Source organism: Zonotrichia albicollis, chromosome 34, assembly GCF_047830755.1.
Source record: "Zonotrichia albicollis isolate bZonAlb1 chromosome 34, bZonAlb1.hap1, whole genome shotgun sequence".
Classification (NCBI taxonomy): Eukaryota; Metazoa; Chordata; class Aves; order Passeriformes; family Passerellidae; genus Zonotrichia; species Zonotrichia albicollis.
This window is the reverse complement of record NC_133852.1, coordinates 1,502,922-1,517,600: the sequence shown is the minus strand read 5'-3', so window position 1 is coordinate 1,517,600 and position 14,679 is coordinate 1,502,922. Positions and strand designations below refer to the sequence as shown.

The following is a 14,679-nucleotide window of genomic DNA, read 5'->3' as shown; positions in this document are numbered from 1 at the left end:
AAAGGGTGGGAGGAGTCGTTGGCGTCATGAAAGGAACGAACTCGGCCGAGCCCGCCCCGTGACGTCACTTCCGCCAGCTGCCCCGGATGTTGTTGCCGCGGCCACGGCCGCAGGACGGGCACGGGCGCGGCGAGGCTCCGGATCCCCCTCCGGGAACCGCGCACCGTCCGACCAGGGGGCGCGGCGTGACGTCAGCACGGTGACGTAACACCAGCCCCCCGCTTCCCCGGCTCGGGGGGGGGCGGCGGCGGCGGCGAAACCCCCCCGGAACCCCCAACCCCCACCGAGACCCCGCCCCAACATGGCGGCGACGGCGGGGGGCGGGGCCTCGCCGGGGGGCGGGGGCGGGGCCGCGCTGGAGGAGGAGTGCGAGGTTGTGCGCGTGCGCGTCAAGGTAAGGGGCGGGGTGACAGCATGGGCGGGGCCTCGCGTGGGCGAGGTTAAGGGGTGGAGTCACGTGCTATCCGGCAGCCAATCAACTTTGGGGGAGCGTTACTGCAGGCGGGAAAATTTCCCGCCTTTTGGGTCACGTGGGGGGCGGCAGCCAATCAGCGTTGCGCGAGGCGCTGCTGTGAGGACGGTGCTGTGCCGCCATGTTGGATCGCCGTGAGGGGCCGGGGGGCACCGGGACCTTCCGGGATGCCCCAGGACACCCCGGGACCCTCTCGGGATCCCCTGACGCTCCTCCCACAGAAGAACGAGGGGCAGCAGCCGCCCGAATTCCGCTCCTTTGCTGTGGACCCGCAGATCACCTCGCTGGATGTTCTGCAGCACATTCTGGCCCGGGCCTTTGACTTGCAGGGGTGAGTGGCACCCTCCGGTTCCCCCTCTGGGCACCCCTGGGACCCCCGATTGCCCCCTCTGGGCAACCCTGGGACCCCCAGTTCCCCTCTCTGGGCACCCCTGAGACCCCCAGAGCCCCCAGGTGAGCTCACCTGTGTCCCCTCAGGAAGAAAAGCTTCGTTTTGAGCTTTGCGGCGCGGGACGGGCAGGGCCAGGACACCTTTGTGCCTCTGCTGAGCGATGGTGACCTGGCCAACGCCTTCAACTGCGCCCGGCCCACGCTGAGGCTGCGCCTGGATGTGAGGAACCCCCCTGACAGTGAGTGACACAGCTGGGGTACACCTAGGGGGGTGGAGACACACCTGGGTGGGTGAAGTCACACCTGGGACACACCTGGGTGGGTGGAGACACACCTGGGATACACCTGGGATACATCTGGGTGGGGGGAGACACACCTGAGATGTACCTGTGGGGGTGGAGACACATTTGGGATACACCTGAGATACACCTGGTGGATAGAGTCACACCTGGAACATACCTGACACACACCTAGGTGGGTGAAATCACCTGGGACACACCTACAGTACACCTGGGACACACCTACAGTACACCTGGGACACACCTGGGTGGGTGAAGTCACACCTGGGATACACCTGGGTTACACTGGGTGGGTGGAGACACACCTGGGATACACCTAGGATACATCTGGGTGGGTAGAGACACACCTGAGATGTACCTGTGGGGGTGGAAACACACTTGGGATACACCTGGGGGGGGTGGAGACACACCTGGGACACACCTGAGACACACCTGGTGGATAGAGTCACACCTGGAACATACCTGACACACACCTAGGTGGGTGAAATCACCTGGGACACCCCTACAGTACACCTGGGGTACACCTGGGTGGGTGAAGTCACACCTGGGATACACCTGGGTTACACTGGGTGGGTGGAGACACACCTGGGATACACCTGGGTTACACTGGGTGGATGGAGACACACCTGAGATGTACCTGTGGGGGTGGAGACACACTTGGGATACACCTTGGGTGGGTGGAGACACACCTGGGATACACCTGAGATACACCTGGTGGGTAGAGTCACACCTGGAACATACCTGAGACACACCTAGGTGGGTGAAATCACCTGGGACATACCTACAGTACACCTGGGGTACACCTGGGTGGGTGAAGTCACACCTGGGACACACCTGGATTACTCTGGGTGGGTGGAGACACACCTGGGATACACCTGGGATACATCTGGGTGGGTGGAGACACACCTGAGATGTACCTGTGGGGGTGGAGACACACTTGGGATACACCTGGGGGGGGGTGGAGACACACCGGGGACACACCTGAGTTACACCTGGTGGATAGAGTCACACCTGGAACATACCTGAGACACACCTAGGTGGGTGAAATCACCTGGGACACACCTACAGTACACCTGGGACACACCTGGGTGGGTGAAGTCACACCTGGGATACATCTGGGTGGGTAGAGACACACCTGAGATGTACCTGTGGGGGTGGAGACACACTTGGGATACACCTGGGGGGGGGTGGAGACACACCTGGGACACACCTGAGATACACCTGGTGGATAGAGTCACACCTGGAACATACCTGAGACACACCTAGATGGGTGAAATCACCTGGGTCACACCTACAGTACACCTGGGACACACCTGGGTGGGTGAAGTCACACCTGGGACACACCTGGGTTATACTGGGTGGGTAGAGACACACCTGAGATGTACCTGTGGGGGTGGAGACACACTTGGGATACACCTGTGGGGGTGGAGACACACCTGGGACACACCTGAGGTACACCTGGTGGATAGAGTCACACCTTGAACATACCTGACACACACCTAGGTGGGTGAAATCACCTGGGACACACCTACAGAACACCTGGGACACACCTGGGTGGTGAGGACACATCTGGAATACACCTGAGACATACCTGGGGTAGTCACAGCCTTACCTGCACACACCTGGGTGGGACAGGACACAGCCGGGGATACTTGGTGGCCTTGGCTGGGTGTCAGGAGGCTCTGGGGGTGCTCAGGTGTGCGAGGTGAGGGCTCCCAGGGCTCTCAGGTACCTGTGCCTCAGGTGTGCTGTCCCCAGGCCCGCTGCTGGAGGACTGGGACATCATCAGCCCGCGCGAGGTGGCGGCGGCCGAGCCGGTCCCCGAGCGCCGCTCGCTGCTGGCGGCGGCCCTGCCCTTCACCCAGGCTCTGCTGGCACAGGTGAGGCACACCTGGCACAGGTGAGACACACCTGGAATGCCTCGAACTGCTGGAGCTCCTCTTGGGTGCTCCCAGTGCCCTCCGAGTGTCACCTGTGCTGTTCCCACAGGTGGGCCGGACGCTGGCGCGGGCACAGGCGGCCCTGGCGTGGCCCGAGGGGACCCCGGCCGTGTCCCCGCCCCCTCCCCCGCCCCCGCCCTGCGCCCCCCTGAGCGACGCCGACCTGAGGTCGTACCTGGGCCCAGGTGGGCGCCTGCTGCGGCCCCACGACCTGCGGCTGCACGTCTTCCACGGCGGCGTCGAGCCCGGCCTGCGCAAGGTGAGAGCTCAGAGATGCACCTGGGACACACCTGGGGGCACGTGGTGACACCTGGGGGTTGTTATCACATCTGGGACACACCTGGGAAGGGTTCTGATCACACCTGGGGCTTGTGGTCACGTGTGGGACACACCTGAGAAGGGTTCTGATGACACCTGGAGGTTCTTATCGCATCTGGGACACACCTGGGAAGTGTTCTGGTCACACCTGGGGGTTGTTATCGCATCTGGGACACACCTGGGGGTTGTGGTCACATCTGGGACACACCTGGGGGAATGTGGTGACACCTGGGGGTTGTTATCACACCTGGGACACACCTGGGAAGGGTTCTGATCACACCTGGGGGTTGTGATTGCATCTGGGACACACCTGGGGGAATGTGGTGACACCTGGGGGTTGTGGTCACGTGTGGGACACACCTGGGAAGGGTTCTGATCACACCTGGGGGTTGTTGTCACACCTGGGACACACCTGGGAAGGGTTCTGATCACACCTGGGGGTTGTGGTCACATCTGGGACACACCTGGGAAGGGTTCTGATCGCACCTGGGGGTTGTTATCACATCTGGGACACACCTGGGAAGGGTTCTGATCGCACCTGGGGGTTGTTGTCACATCTGGGACACAGCTGGGAAGGGTTCTGATCACACCTGGGGGTTGTTATCGCATCTGGGACACACCTGGGAAGGGTTCTGATCACACCTGGGGGTTGTGGTCACATCTGGGAAGGGTTCTGATCACACCTGGGGGTTGTGGTCATGTGTGGGACACACCTGGGGGCACGTGGTGACACCTGGGGGTTGTTATCACACCTGGGACACACCTGGGGGCATGTGGTGACACCTGGGGGTTGTTATCACATCTGGGACACACCTGGGAAGGGTTCTGATCACACCTGGGGGTTGTGGTCACGTGTGGGACACAACTGGGAAGGGTTCTGATCACACCTGGGGGTGTTGTGGTCACACCTGGGGTTCTCTGAGACACACCTTAGGGGGTTCTCTGACCTCCCTGAGGCTCACCTGGAGGTTGTGATTGCATCTCAATCACACCTGAGGCGTTTTGGTGTCACCTGAGTCACACCTGGGGATCCTCAGATCCATCCTGGCCCACACCTGAGAGTTCCTGATGTCCCTAACCCCATTTCCTCCCATTCAGGTGGTGTGATGTTACCTGCTGAACCTGTCCCTGATGTCCCACCTGTTTGTGTCACCTGCTGATCGTGTCCCTGATCCCTCACCTGTCCCATTCCCCCCATCCAGGTGGTCTGGCGTTACCTGCTGAACGTGTTCTGATCTCACCTGTCCTTGAACGTGTTCCTGTGCTCACCTGTCCCATTTTGCCCTGTACAGGTGGTGTGGCGTTACCTGCTGAACCTGTCCATGATCTCACCTGTCCCTGAACCTGTCCATGATCTCACCTGTCCCATTTTGCCCCACACAGGTGGTGTGGCATTACCTGCTGAACCTGTCCATGATCTCACCTGTCCCATTTTGCCCCACACAGGTGGTGTGGTGTTACCTGCTGAACGTGTTCTGATCTCACCTGTCCCTGAACGTGTTCCTGTGCTTACCTGTTCTATCTCCCTGTACAGGTGGTCTGGCGTTACCTGCTGAACCTGTCCATGATCTCACCTGTTCTATCTCCCTGTACAGGTGGTCTGGTGTTACCTGCTGAACCTGTTTCCAGTGTCTCACCTGTCCCATTTTGCCCCACACAGGTGGTCTGTCCATGATCTCACCTGTCCCTGAACCTGTCCATGATCTCACCTGTTCTCTCTCCCTGTACAGGTGGTGTGGTGTCACCTGCTGAACGTGTTCCTGATCTCACCTGTCCCTGAACCTGTCCATGATCTCACCTGTCCCTGAACCTGTTCCCAGTGTCTCACCTGTCCGATTCTCCCCCACACAGGTGGTGTGGCGTTACCTGCTGAACCTGTCCATGATCTCACCTGTCCCTGAACCTGTCCATGGTCTCACCTGTCCCATTCCCCCCCACACAGGTGGTGTGGCGTTACCTGCTGAACCTGTTCCTGATCTCACCTGTCCCATTTTGCCCCACACAGGTGGTCTGGCGTTACCTGCTGAACGTGTTCCTGATCTCACCTGTCCCATTTTGCCCCACACAGGTGGTCTGTCCATGATCTCACCTGTCCCATTCCCCCTCATCCAGGTGGTGTGGCGTTACCTGCTGAACGTGTTCCCCGCCGGCCTGACGGGCCAGGAGCGCCTGTCCCACCTGCGCCTCAAGGCGGCCGAGTACTCCTCGCTCAAGGTGGCGCTGGCCGCCCGCGCCGCTCCGGCCGAGCTGGCGCAGGTGGCGGCGGCCGTGCGCAAGGACGTGGTGCGCACCGACCGCGCCCACCCCTACTTCGGCGGCCCCGAGGAGGGGCACCCTCACCTGGCGGCGCTGCAGGCGCTGCTCACCACCTTCGCGCTGGGCCACCCGCGCCTCTCCTACTGCCAGGGCATGTCGGACGTGGCGGCTCCGCTGTTGGCCGTGCTGGACGACGAGGCTCAGGCCTTCCTGTGCTTCTGCTCGCTGATGCGCCGCTTAGCTCCGCGCTTCCGGCCCGGAGGCCGCGGGTTGGCTCGCGCCTTCGGTCACCTCCGCCGGCTGCTGCGCCGCGCCGACCCGCAGTTCTGGGCTTTCCTGGCGGCGCGCGGAGCTCACGATCTCCTCTTCTGCTACCGCTGGCTGCTGCTGGAGCTCAAGCGCGAGTTCGCCTTCGAGGACGCGCTCAAGGTGCTGGAGATCACTTGGAGCTCGCTGCCGCCCGCTCCGCCGCCGCCCCCCGAGGGCGTCCCGCTGCTCGGAGCTCCTCTGGGAGCTCGCAGGGCCGGCAGGGCCTTGAGGGAGCGGCGGGGGCTGAGGCCGAGGCCGCCCAGGAGGAGGAGGAGGAGGAGGAGGAGGAACGTGGAGGAGGAAGAGGAGGAAGGTGGAGGAGAAGGTGCTGGTGGTGGTTTTGGGGCTCTCAAGGGTTCCTGTGATGGACCTGAGGGTGTCAAGAGCTCCAGTGATGATCCAGGTTGTCCCACAAGCTCTGGTGATATCCCAGGTGGTTCCAAGAGCTCCAGTGATGATCCAGGTGGTTCCACAAGTTCTAGTAAAGTCTCAGGTGGTCCCATGAGCTCCAGCGATGTCCTCAAAGGTCCCAAGAGCTCCTGTGACATCCCAGGTGGTTCCAAGAGCTCCAGTGATGTCCTCAAAGGTCCCAAGAGCTCCAGTGATGGCCCAGGTGGTTCCACAAGTTTCAGTGAAGTCTCAGGTGGTCCCACAACCTCCAGTGATGGCCCAGGTGGTTCCAGGAGCTCCAGTGATGGCCCAGAAGGTCCCACAAACTCCAGTGATGGCCCAGAAGGTCCCACAAGCTCCAGTGGCAGCTCTGGGGGTCTCAACACTTCCAGTGATAGCCCAGAGGGTCCCAAGAGCTCTGGAGATGTCTCCAACGGCCCCAAAACTTCCAACAAAGTCCTTGAGAGTCCCAAGAGCTTCAGTGACGTTCTAGAAGGTTCCAAGGGCAGCCAGGAGGGTCCCAAGAGCCCCAGCGATGTCCCTGATGGTCCCAGGGACAGCCAGGAGAGTCCCAAGAGCTTTAAGAACATTCAGGAAGGTCTGGAGAGCTCCAGTGATGTCCCCAAAGGTCACAAAAGCTCCAGAGATGTTCCCAAAGGTCACAAGAGCTCCAGAGATGATTCCAAAGGTCACAAAAGCTCCAGAGATGTCCCCAAAGGTCACAAGAGCTCCAGGAAGGTCCAGGGGAGACCCTCCAGGGGTGTTGGAGGAGCCCCTGAGAGCTCCAAGGACTCGGAGCCAGGTGGCCCCAGGAGGGTGGAGGAAGCCACCGACGCCCTGGAGATGGAGCAGAGACCCCAGAGCCTCTGCTGGGCGGCTGCAGAAGACCCCAGAAAAGGACAGGGTGGCCCCAGAGAGGGACACGACCCAAGAGAAGGACGAGGTGACCTCAGAGAAGGACGAGGTGACCCCAAAGAGGGATTTGATGACCCCAAAGAGGGACAGGATGACCCAAGAGAAGGAGGAGATGACCCTGATGGCCTCAAGGTTCAGGATGATCTCAGAGAAGGACACAGCTTAGGAGAAGACCACAACAACCCCAAGGGTGACCACCATGACTCCAGGGATGGCCGCCATGACCCCAAGGTTGACCACCATGGCTTCAGAGATGGTCACAATGACCTCAAGCATGGCCATGATGACCTCAAGGAAGGACATGGTGATCTCAGACATGGTCACAATGACCTCAAGGAAGGACGTGATGATCTCAGACATGGTCACAATGATCTCAAGCATGGCCATGATGATCCCAAGGAAGGACATGGTGATCTCAGACATGGTCACAATGACCTCAAGCATGGCCATGATGGCCTCAAGGAAGGACGTGATGATCTCAGACCTGGTTACAATGACCACAAGCATGGCCATGATGACCTCAAGGAAGGACGTGATGATCTCAGACATGGCCATGATGACCCCAAGGAAGGACATGATGATCTTAGACATGGTCACAATGATCTCAAACATGGCCATGATGACCTCAAGGAAGGATGTGATGATCTCAGACATGGTCACAATGACCTCAGACGTGGCCATGATGACCCCAAGGAAGGATGTGATGATCTCAGACGTGGCCATGATGACCTCAAGGAGGAACGTGATGATCTCAGACATGGTCACAACGACCTCAAACGTGGCCATGATGACCTCAAGGAAGGACGTGATGATCTCAGATGTGGTCACAATGACCTCAAAGATGGCCGTGATGACCTCAAGGAAGGACGTGATGATCTCAGACATGGTCACAATGAGCTCAGACATGGTCACAATGACCTCAAACGTGGCCATGATGACCTCAAGGAAGGATCTGATGATCTCAGACATGGTCACAATGACCTCAAACATGGCCATGATGACCCCAAGGAAGGACGTGATGATCTCAGACGTGGTCACAATGATCTCAGACATGGTCACAATGACCTCAAGGAAGGACGTGATGATCTCAAACATGGCCATGATGACCTCAAGGAAGGACGTGATGATCTCAGACGTGGTCACAATGACCTCAAACATGGCTGTGATGACCTGAAGGAAGGACGTGATGACCTCAAACATGGCCATGATGACCTCAAGGAAGGACGTGGTGACCTCAGACATGGCCATGATGACCCCAAGGAAGGATGCGGTCACCCCAGCCATGGCCACGATGACCCCAGACACGACCACCACGACCCCAAGGACATCCACGACGACCTCAAGCACGGCCACCACCACCACCCCAAGGACGACCACGTCCACCACGACCTCACCGACCACCCCATCAGAACCACCCGCCACCACCCCACCACCCCTGACGACCCTTGGGGCGGCCGCTGGGCTTGGGAAGACCCTTCCACCACCTCCTCCTCCTCTTCATGCTCCTCATGTTCCTCCTCATCCTCCTCCTCGGACGAGGAGGTGACGGTGGAGGACGACGGAGCTCCGCTGCCGCCTCCGGAGGAGCTTGGCCAGGGCAACCCCTTCCTGCTGTTCGTGTGCCTGGCCATGCTGCTGGAGCAGCGCGACGCCGTCATGGCGCGCGGCGGCGACTACAACGAGGTGGCCATGCACTTTGACCGCCTGGTGCGGCGCCACCAGCTGCCGCGCGTCCTGCGCCGCGCCAAGGCGCTCTTCGCCAGGTACCTCGAGGGCTGGGGGGCCACCGCGCCGGGGGGACCTCCGGCCGGACCTCCCTCGGGGTAAGGGGTGGGGGGATGTGGAGGAAGGTGGCAGGAGATGATAGAAGGGGTGGGGGAGAGGGTGGGAGAGGTGAGGGCGGTGGAGGGATGAGGTGGTGGAACATCGGAGAACATCTCCAGGAGGTGCTGGGGTTATCACAAGGGGTTCCAGAGTCACTGGAGGTCTCTAGGACAGCATGGTGACCCCACAGAACATCTCCAGGAGATGCTGAGGTGATCGCAAGGGCCTCCAAAGTCACTAGAGGTCTGTAGGAGAACATGGTGACCCCATAAAACATCTCAAAATTGGACTCATGTCCAGGAGGTGCTGAGGTTATCACAAGGGGCTCCAAAGTCACTGGAGGTATGTAGGACACTGTGGTGACCCCATAGAACATCTCAAAGAGGTCCTGAGGTCATTGTGAGGGCCTCCAAAGTCACTGGAGGTCTGTAGGACACTGTGGTGACTCCATAAAACATCTCAGAGTTGGACTGAGGACATCATGAGGAGCTTCAAAGTCACTGGAGGTCTGTAGGAGAACATGGTGACCCCATAGAACATCTCAGAGAGGTTCTGAGGTTGTCAGGAGGGGTTCCAGAGTCACTGGAGGTCTGTAGGAAAACATGGTGACCCCATAGAACATCTCAGAGTTGGACTGAGGTTGTCAGGAGGGGTTCCAGAGTCACTGGAGGTCTGTAGGACACTGTGGTGACTCCATGAAACATCTCAAAGTTGGTCTGAGGACATCACGAGGAGCTTCAAAGTCACTGGACTTCTGTAGGACAGTATGGTGACTCCATAAAACATCTCAAAGTTGGACTGAGGTGATTGTGAGGGGCTCCAGAGTCACTGGAGATCTGTAGGAGAACATGGTGACCCCATAGAACATCTCAGAGTTGGACTGAGGTTGTCAGGAGGGGTTCCAGAGTCACTGGAGGTCTGTAGGACAACGTGGTGACTCCATAAAACATCTCAAAGTTGGACTGAGGTGATTGTGAGGGCCTCCAAAGTCACTGGAGGTCTGTAGGAGAACATGGTGACCCCACAGAACATCTCAGAGAGGTTCTGAGGTTGTCAGGAGGGGTTCCAGAGTCACTGGAGGTCTGTAGGACACTGTGGTGACCCCATAGAACATCTCAGAGTTGGACTGAGGTGATTGTGAGGGGCTCCAAAGTCATTGGAGGTCTGTAGGACAACATGGTGACCCCATAGAACATCTCCAGGGACCCCCAAACCCATCATGGGGACTCCCAAGTTGAGTGTGAGAACCTGTAGGACGCTGTGGTGACCCCATAAAACATCTCCAGGAGGTCCTGAGGTCACACTGGGGAACCTTTGGTCACTGTCAGGGTCTGTAGGACAGTGTGGGGACACCATAAAACGTCACCATGGAGACCCTTTGGTCACTGCCAGGGTCTGTAGGACAATGTGGGGACACCATAAAACATCACCATGGGGTCACCTTGGGGACCTTTGGTCACTGTCAGGGTCTGTAGGACAATGTGGGGACACCATAAAACGTCACCATGGGGTCACCATGGAGACCTTTGGTCATTTCCAGGGTCTGTAGGACAATGTGGGGACACCATAAAACGTCACCATGGGGTCACCATGGGGGTCTGCAGGACACTGCCAGGGTCTGTAGGACAATGTGGGGACACCATAAAACGTCACCATGGGGACCTTTGGTCAGTGCCAGGGTCTGTAGGACAATGTGGGGACACCATAAAACATCACCATGGGGTCACCTTGGGGACCTTTGGTCACTGTCAGGGTCTGTAGGACAATGTGGGGACACCATAAAACGTCACCATGGGGTCACCATGGAGACCTTTGGTCATTTCCAGGGTCTGTAGGACAATGTGGGGACACCATAAAACGTCACCATGGGGTCACCATGGGGGTCTGCAGGACACTGCCAGGGTCTGTAGGACAATGTGGGGACACCATAAAACGTCACCATGGGGTCACCATGGGGGTCTGCAGGACACTGCCAGGGTCTGTAGGACAATGTGGGGACACCATAAAACGTCACCATGGGGACCTTTGGTCAGTGCCAGGGTCTGTAGGACAATGTGGGGACACCATAAAACGTCACCATGGGGTCATCTTGGGGACCTTTGGTCACTGCCAGGGTCTGTAGGACAATGTGGGGACACCATAAAACGTCACCATGGGGTCACCATGGAGACCTTTGGTCACTGCCAGGGCCTGTAGGACAATGTGGGGACACCATAAAACGTCACCATGAGGTCACTTTGAGGACCTTTGGTCACTGCCAGGGTCTGTAGGACAACGTGGGGACACCATAAAACGTCACCATGGGGTCACCATGGGGGTCTGCAGGACACTGTGGGGCACAGGTGGCTCCTTTTGGGGACACCAAAGCCACCAAAGGTCCCCAAGGCCACCCTGGGCTCAGCAGGGACCCCCAGACCTCCCCATGACCCCTCCCAGTACAAACCAGTACAAACCAGTACAGCCCAGTGCCTCCTTCCTGGATTCTGCACCATCGTGGGACGTCCCAGTACAAACCAGTATAAACCAGTACAGCCCCTGTTGGGTTCTGCACCACCGTGGGACGTCCCAGTACAAACCAGTACAAACCAGTACAGCCCCTGTTGGATTCTGCACCATCGTGGGACATCCCAGTACAAACCAGTACAAACCAGTACAGCCCCTGTTGGGTTCTGCACCATCGTGGGACATCCCAGTACAAACCAGTACAAACCAGTACAGCCCCTGTTGGGTTCTGCACCATCGTGGGACGTCCCAGTACAAACCAGTATAAACCAGTACAGCCCCTGTTGGATTCTGCACCACCGTGGGACATCCCAGTACAAACCAGTATAAACCAGTACAGCCCCTGTTGGGTTCTGCACCACCGTGGGACATCCCAGTACAAACCAGTATAAACCAGTACAGCCCCTGTTGGATTCTGCACCACTGTGGGACGTCCCAGTACAAACCAGTACAAACCAGTACAGCCCAGTGCCTCCTTCCTGGATTCTGCACCACCGTGGGACGTCCCAGTACAAACCAGTACAAACCAGTACAGCCCCTGTTGGGTTCTGCACCATCGTGGGACGTCCCAGTACAAACCAGTATAAACCAGTACAGCCCCTGTTGGGTTCTGCACCATCCCAGTACAAACCAGTACGAACCAGTACAGCCCCTGTTGGGTTCTGCACCACCGTGGGACGTCCCAGTACAAACCAGTACAAACCAGTACAGCCCCTGTTGGGTTCTGCGCCATCGTGGGACATCCCAGTACAAACCAGTACAAACCAGTACAGCCCCTGTTGGGTTCTGCACCACCGTGGGACATCCCAGTACAAACCAGTATGAACCAGTACCAACCACTCACCTGGGAACTCCTGGATTTACATTGCCTTGGGCCAGACCAGTATAAACCAGTATGGACCAGTTTGGAGCAGGAAGGGGCTCGGAGCCCAACTGGGAGTCCCACACATGCATCGCCTTGTGCTGGACCAGTACGGACCAGTACGGACCAGTACGGACCAGTACGGACCAGTGCCTTGCCATGGCCTTCAGCCATCCCAGTATGGACCAGTATGGACCAGTTTGGCAGCCAAACTGGGAGCTCTTCACCGGCGTGGCCTTGGGTCCTCCCAGTATGGACCAGTACGGACCAGTACGGACCAGTACAAACCAGTCCAGAGCTCTCCTCACCCGCGTGGCCTTGCGTGCTCCCAGTACGGACCAGTACAGACCAGTATGGACCGGTAGGGTGCTCCCCCAGTGCTGTGTTGATGCCCACAGGCCTTCTCCCAGTATGGACCAGTACAAACCAGTTCCTGCCCCACCCCCCCCACCCTGGGTGCCTTCTCCCCTCCCCCCCCTTTATTTATTGCCCCTCCCCCCCCCCCAGCCCGGGGGGGTCCCAGGGGGGTCCCAGAGGTGCCGGAATCGCCAATAAACCACGGCTGATACTGGTGGGGCTCCCAGTATGGACTGGGAGGGACTGGGAGGGACTGGGATATTCCCAGTATGGACTGGGAGGGGGTTTGGGGCTCCCAGTATGGACTGGGATGGACTGGGGGCTCCCAGTATGGACTGGGAGAGAGTTGGAGGTTCCCAGTATGGACTGGGAGGCACTGGGAAATTCCCAGTATGGACTGGGAGGGGGTTTGAGTCTCCCAGTATGGACTGGGAGGGACTGGGATATTCCCAGTATGGACTGGGAGGGGTTTGGGGTTCCCAGTATGGACTGGGATGGACTGGGAGGGACTGGGAAGTTCCCAGTATGGACTGGGAGGGAGTTTGGGGCTCCCAGTATGGACTGGGAGGGGTTTGGGGTTCCCAGTATGAACTGGGATAGAGTTGGAGGTTCCCAGTATGAACTGGGAGGGACTGGGAGCTCCCAGTATGGACTGGGAAGGGGTGGTGTTGTCCCAGTGTGGACTGGGAGAGAGTTTGGAGTTCCCAGTATGGACTGGGAGGGACTGGGATATTCCCAGTATGGACTGGGAGGGGTTTGGGGCTCCCAGTATGGACTGGGAGGGACTGGGAAATTCCCAGTATGGACTGGGAGGGACTGGGGGTTCCCAGTATGAACTGGGAGGGACTGGGAGGGAGATTGGGGTTCCAGTATGGACTGGGAGGGGGTTTGGGGCTCCCAGTATGGACTGGGAGGGACTGGGAGGGGTTTGGGGTTCCCAGTATGAACTGGGAAGGGGCTGGAGTCTCCCAGTATGGACTGGGAGGGACTGGGGCTCCCAGTATAGACTGGGAGGGACTGGAAGTTCCCAGTATGGACTGGGAGGGGTTTGGGGTTCCCAGTATGAACTGGATAGAGTTGGAGGTTCCCAGTATGAACTGGAGGGACTGCGAGCTCCCAGTATGAACTGGGAAGTGGTTGTGTTGTCCCAGTATGGACTGGGAGGGGGTTTGGGGTTCCCAGTATGGACTGGGAGGGACTGGGCAGTTCCCAGTATGAACTGGGCGGGGTGTGGGCAGGACTGGGATTTTCCCAGTGTTTCCAGTTTGCTCCATCACTGGCCGAGGGTGCTCCAGTTCCCCCAGTTCCCTTTCCCAGTCCCCCAGTCCTCCTCCCAGTTCTCCAGTCCCTCCCAGTCCCTCCCAGTTGCTCCAGTCCCTCCCAGTTTCCTTCCCAGTGTCCCCAGCACCCCCCAGTCCCTCCCAGTGTCCCCAGTTCCTTTTCCCAGTCCCTCCCAGTTCCCCCAGTTCCCCTTTCAGCCGCCCCAGTCCCTCCCAGTGCCCCCAGTTCCCTCCCAGTCCCCCCAGTTCCCCCCAGTTCCCCCCAATCCCCTCCCAGTTCCCCCCAATCCCCTCCCAGTGCCCCCAATCCCCTCCCAGTCCCTCCCAGTCCCCCCCAGTGCCCCCTCAGTCCTCCCAGTGCCCCCAGTTCCCTCCCAGTTCCTCTTCCCAGTCCCTCCCATTTCCCCCCAGTTCCCTTTTCAGTCCCCCAGTCCCTCCCAGTTGCTCCCAGTGCCTCCCAGTCCCCCCCAGTTCCCCCTAGTCCATCCCAGTGCCCCAGTTTCCCCCGAATCCCCTCCCAGTCCCTCCCAGTGGCCCCCCAGTCCCTCCCAGTTCCCCTTCCAGC

At 59.0% G+C, this 14,679-nt stretch overlaps 1 protein-coding gene and 1 long non-coding RNA gene across 44 annotated transcripts; both read left to right on the top strand.

Moving 5' to 3' along the window:
• The first annotated feature begins 63 nt into the window (after window positions 1–63).
• On the top strand, window positions 64–9,162 carry TBC1D25 (TBC1 domain family member 25). 35 transcript variants are annotated; one of them, XM_074531315.1, is made up of 10 exons: window positions 65–394; window positions 694–803; window positions 950–1,101; window positions 2,920–3,041; window positions 3,151–3,360; window positions 5,532–6,387; window positions 6,418–6,447; window positions 6,538–7,661; window positions 7,809–8,438; window positions 8,481–9,162. In XM_074531315.1, the coding sequence occupies exons 1-10, from the start codon at window positions 302–304 to the stop codon at window positions 9,114–9,116; spliced, it is 3,963 nt and encodes a 1,320-aa protein (XP_074387416.1). In that variant the 5' UTR covers window positions 65–301; the 3' UTR covers window positions 9,117–9,162. The 35 variants fall into 35 exon arrangements, with proteins under 35 accessions (XP_074387400.1, XP_074387416.1, XP_074387424.1 ...); XM_074531323.1 differs by lacking the exon at window positions 6,418–6,447 and having other exon boundaries at window positions 5,532–6,417; window positions 6,538–6,597; window positions 6,658–7,661; XM_074531321.1 differs by lacking the exon at window positions 6,418–6,447 and having other exon boundaries at window positions 5,532–6,417; window positions 6,538–6,597; window positions 6,628–7,661.
• LOC106630586 (uncharacterized) lies at window positions 9,160–13,045 on the top strand. 9 transcript variants are annotated; one of them, XR_012577662.1, is made up of 3 exons: window positions 9,160–9,243; window positions 9,425–9,455; window positions 9,620–13,045. It is a non-coding gene; the product is annotated as an uncharacterized LOC106630586 (long non-coding RNA). The 9 variants fall into 9 exon arrangements; XR_012577661.1 differs by having other exon boundaries at window positions 9,161–9,235; window positions 9,417–9,455; XR_012577657.1 differs by having other exon boundaries at window positions 9,161–9,235; window positions 9,417–9,455; window positions 9,538–13,045.
• The last annotated feature ends 1,634 nt before the right edge of the window (window positions 13,046–14,679 follow it).

Bases quoted from the DNA above. Each gene is read 5' to 3' on its own strand.
- TBC1D25 (XM_074531294.1), top strand. From the start codon at position 302: ATGGCGGCGACGGCGGGGGGCGGGGCCTCGCCGGGGGGCGGGGGCGGG. The intron at 3,361-5,531 runs GTGAGAGCTCAG...CCCCTCATCCAG, and splicing joins TCGAGCCCGGCCTGCGCAAG to GTGGTGTGGCGTTACCTGCT. The intron at 7,662-7,808 runs CTCAAGCATGGC...GGCCATGATGAC, and splicing joins TCAGACATGGTCACAATGAT to CTCAAGGAAGGACGTGATGA.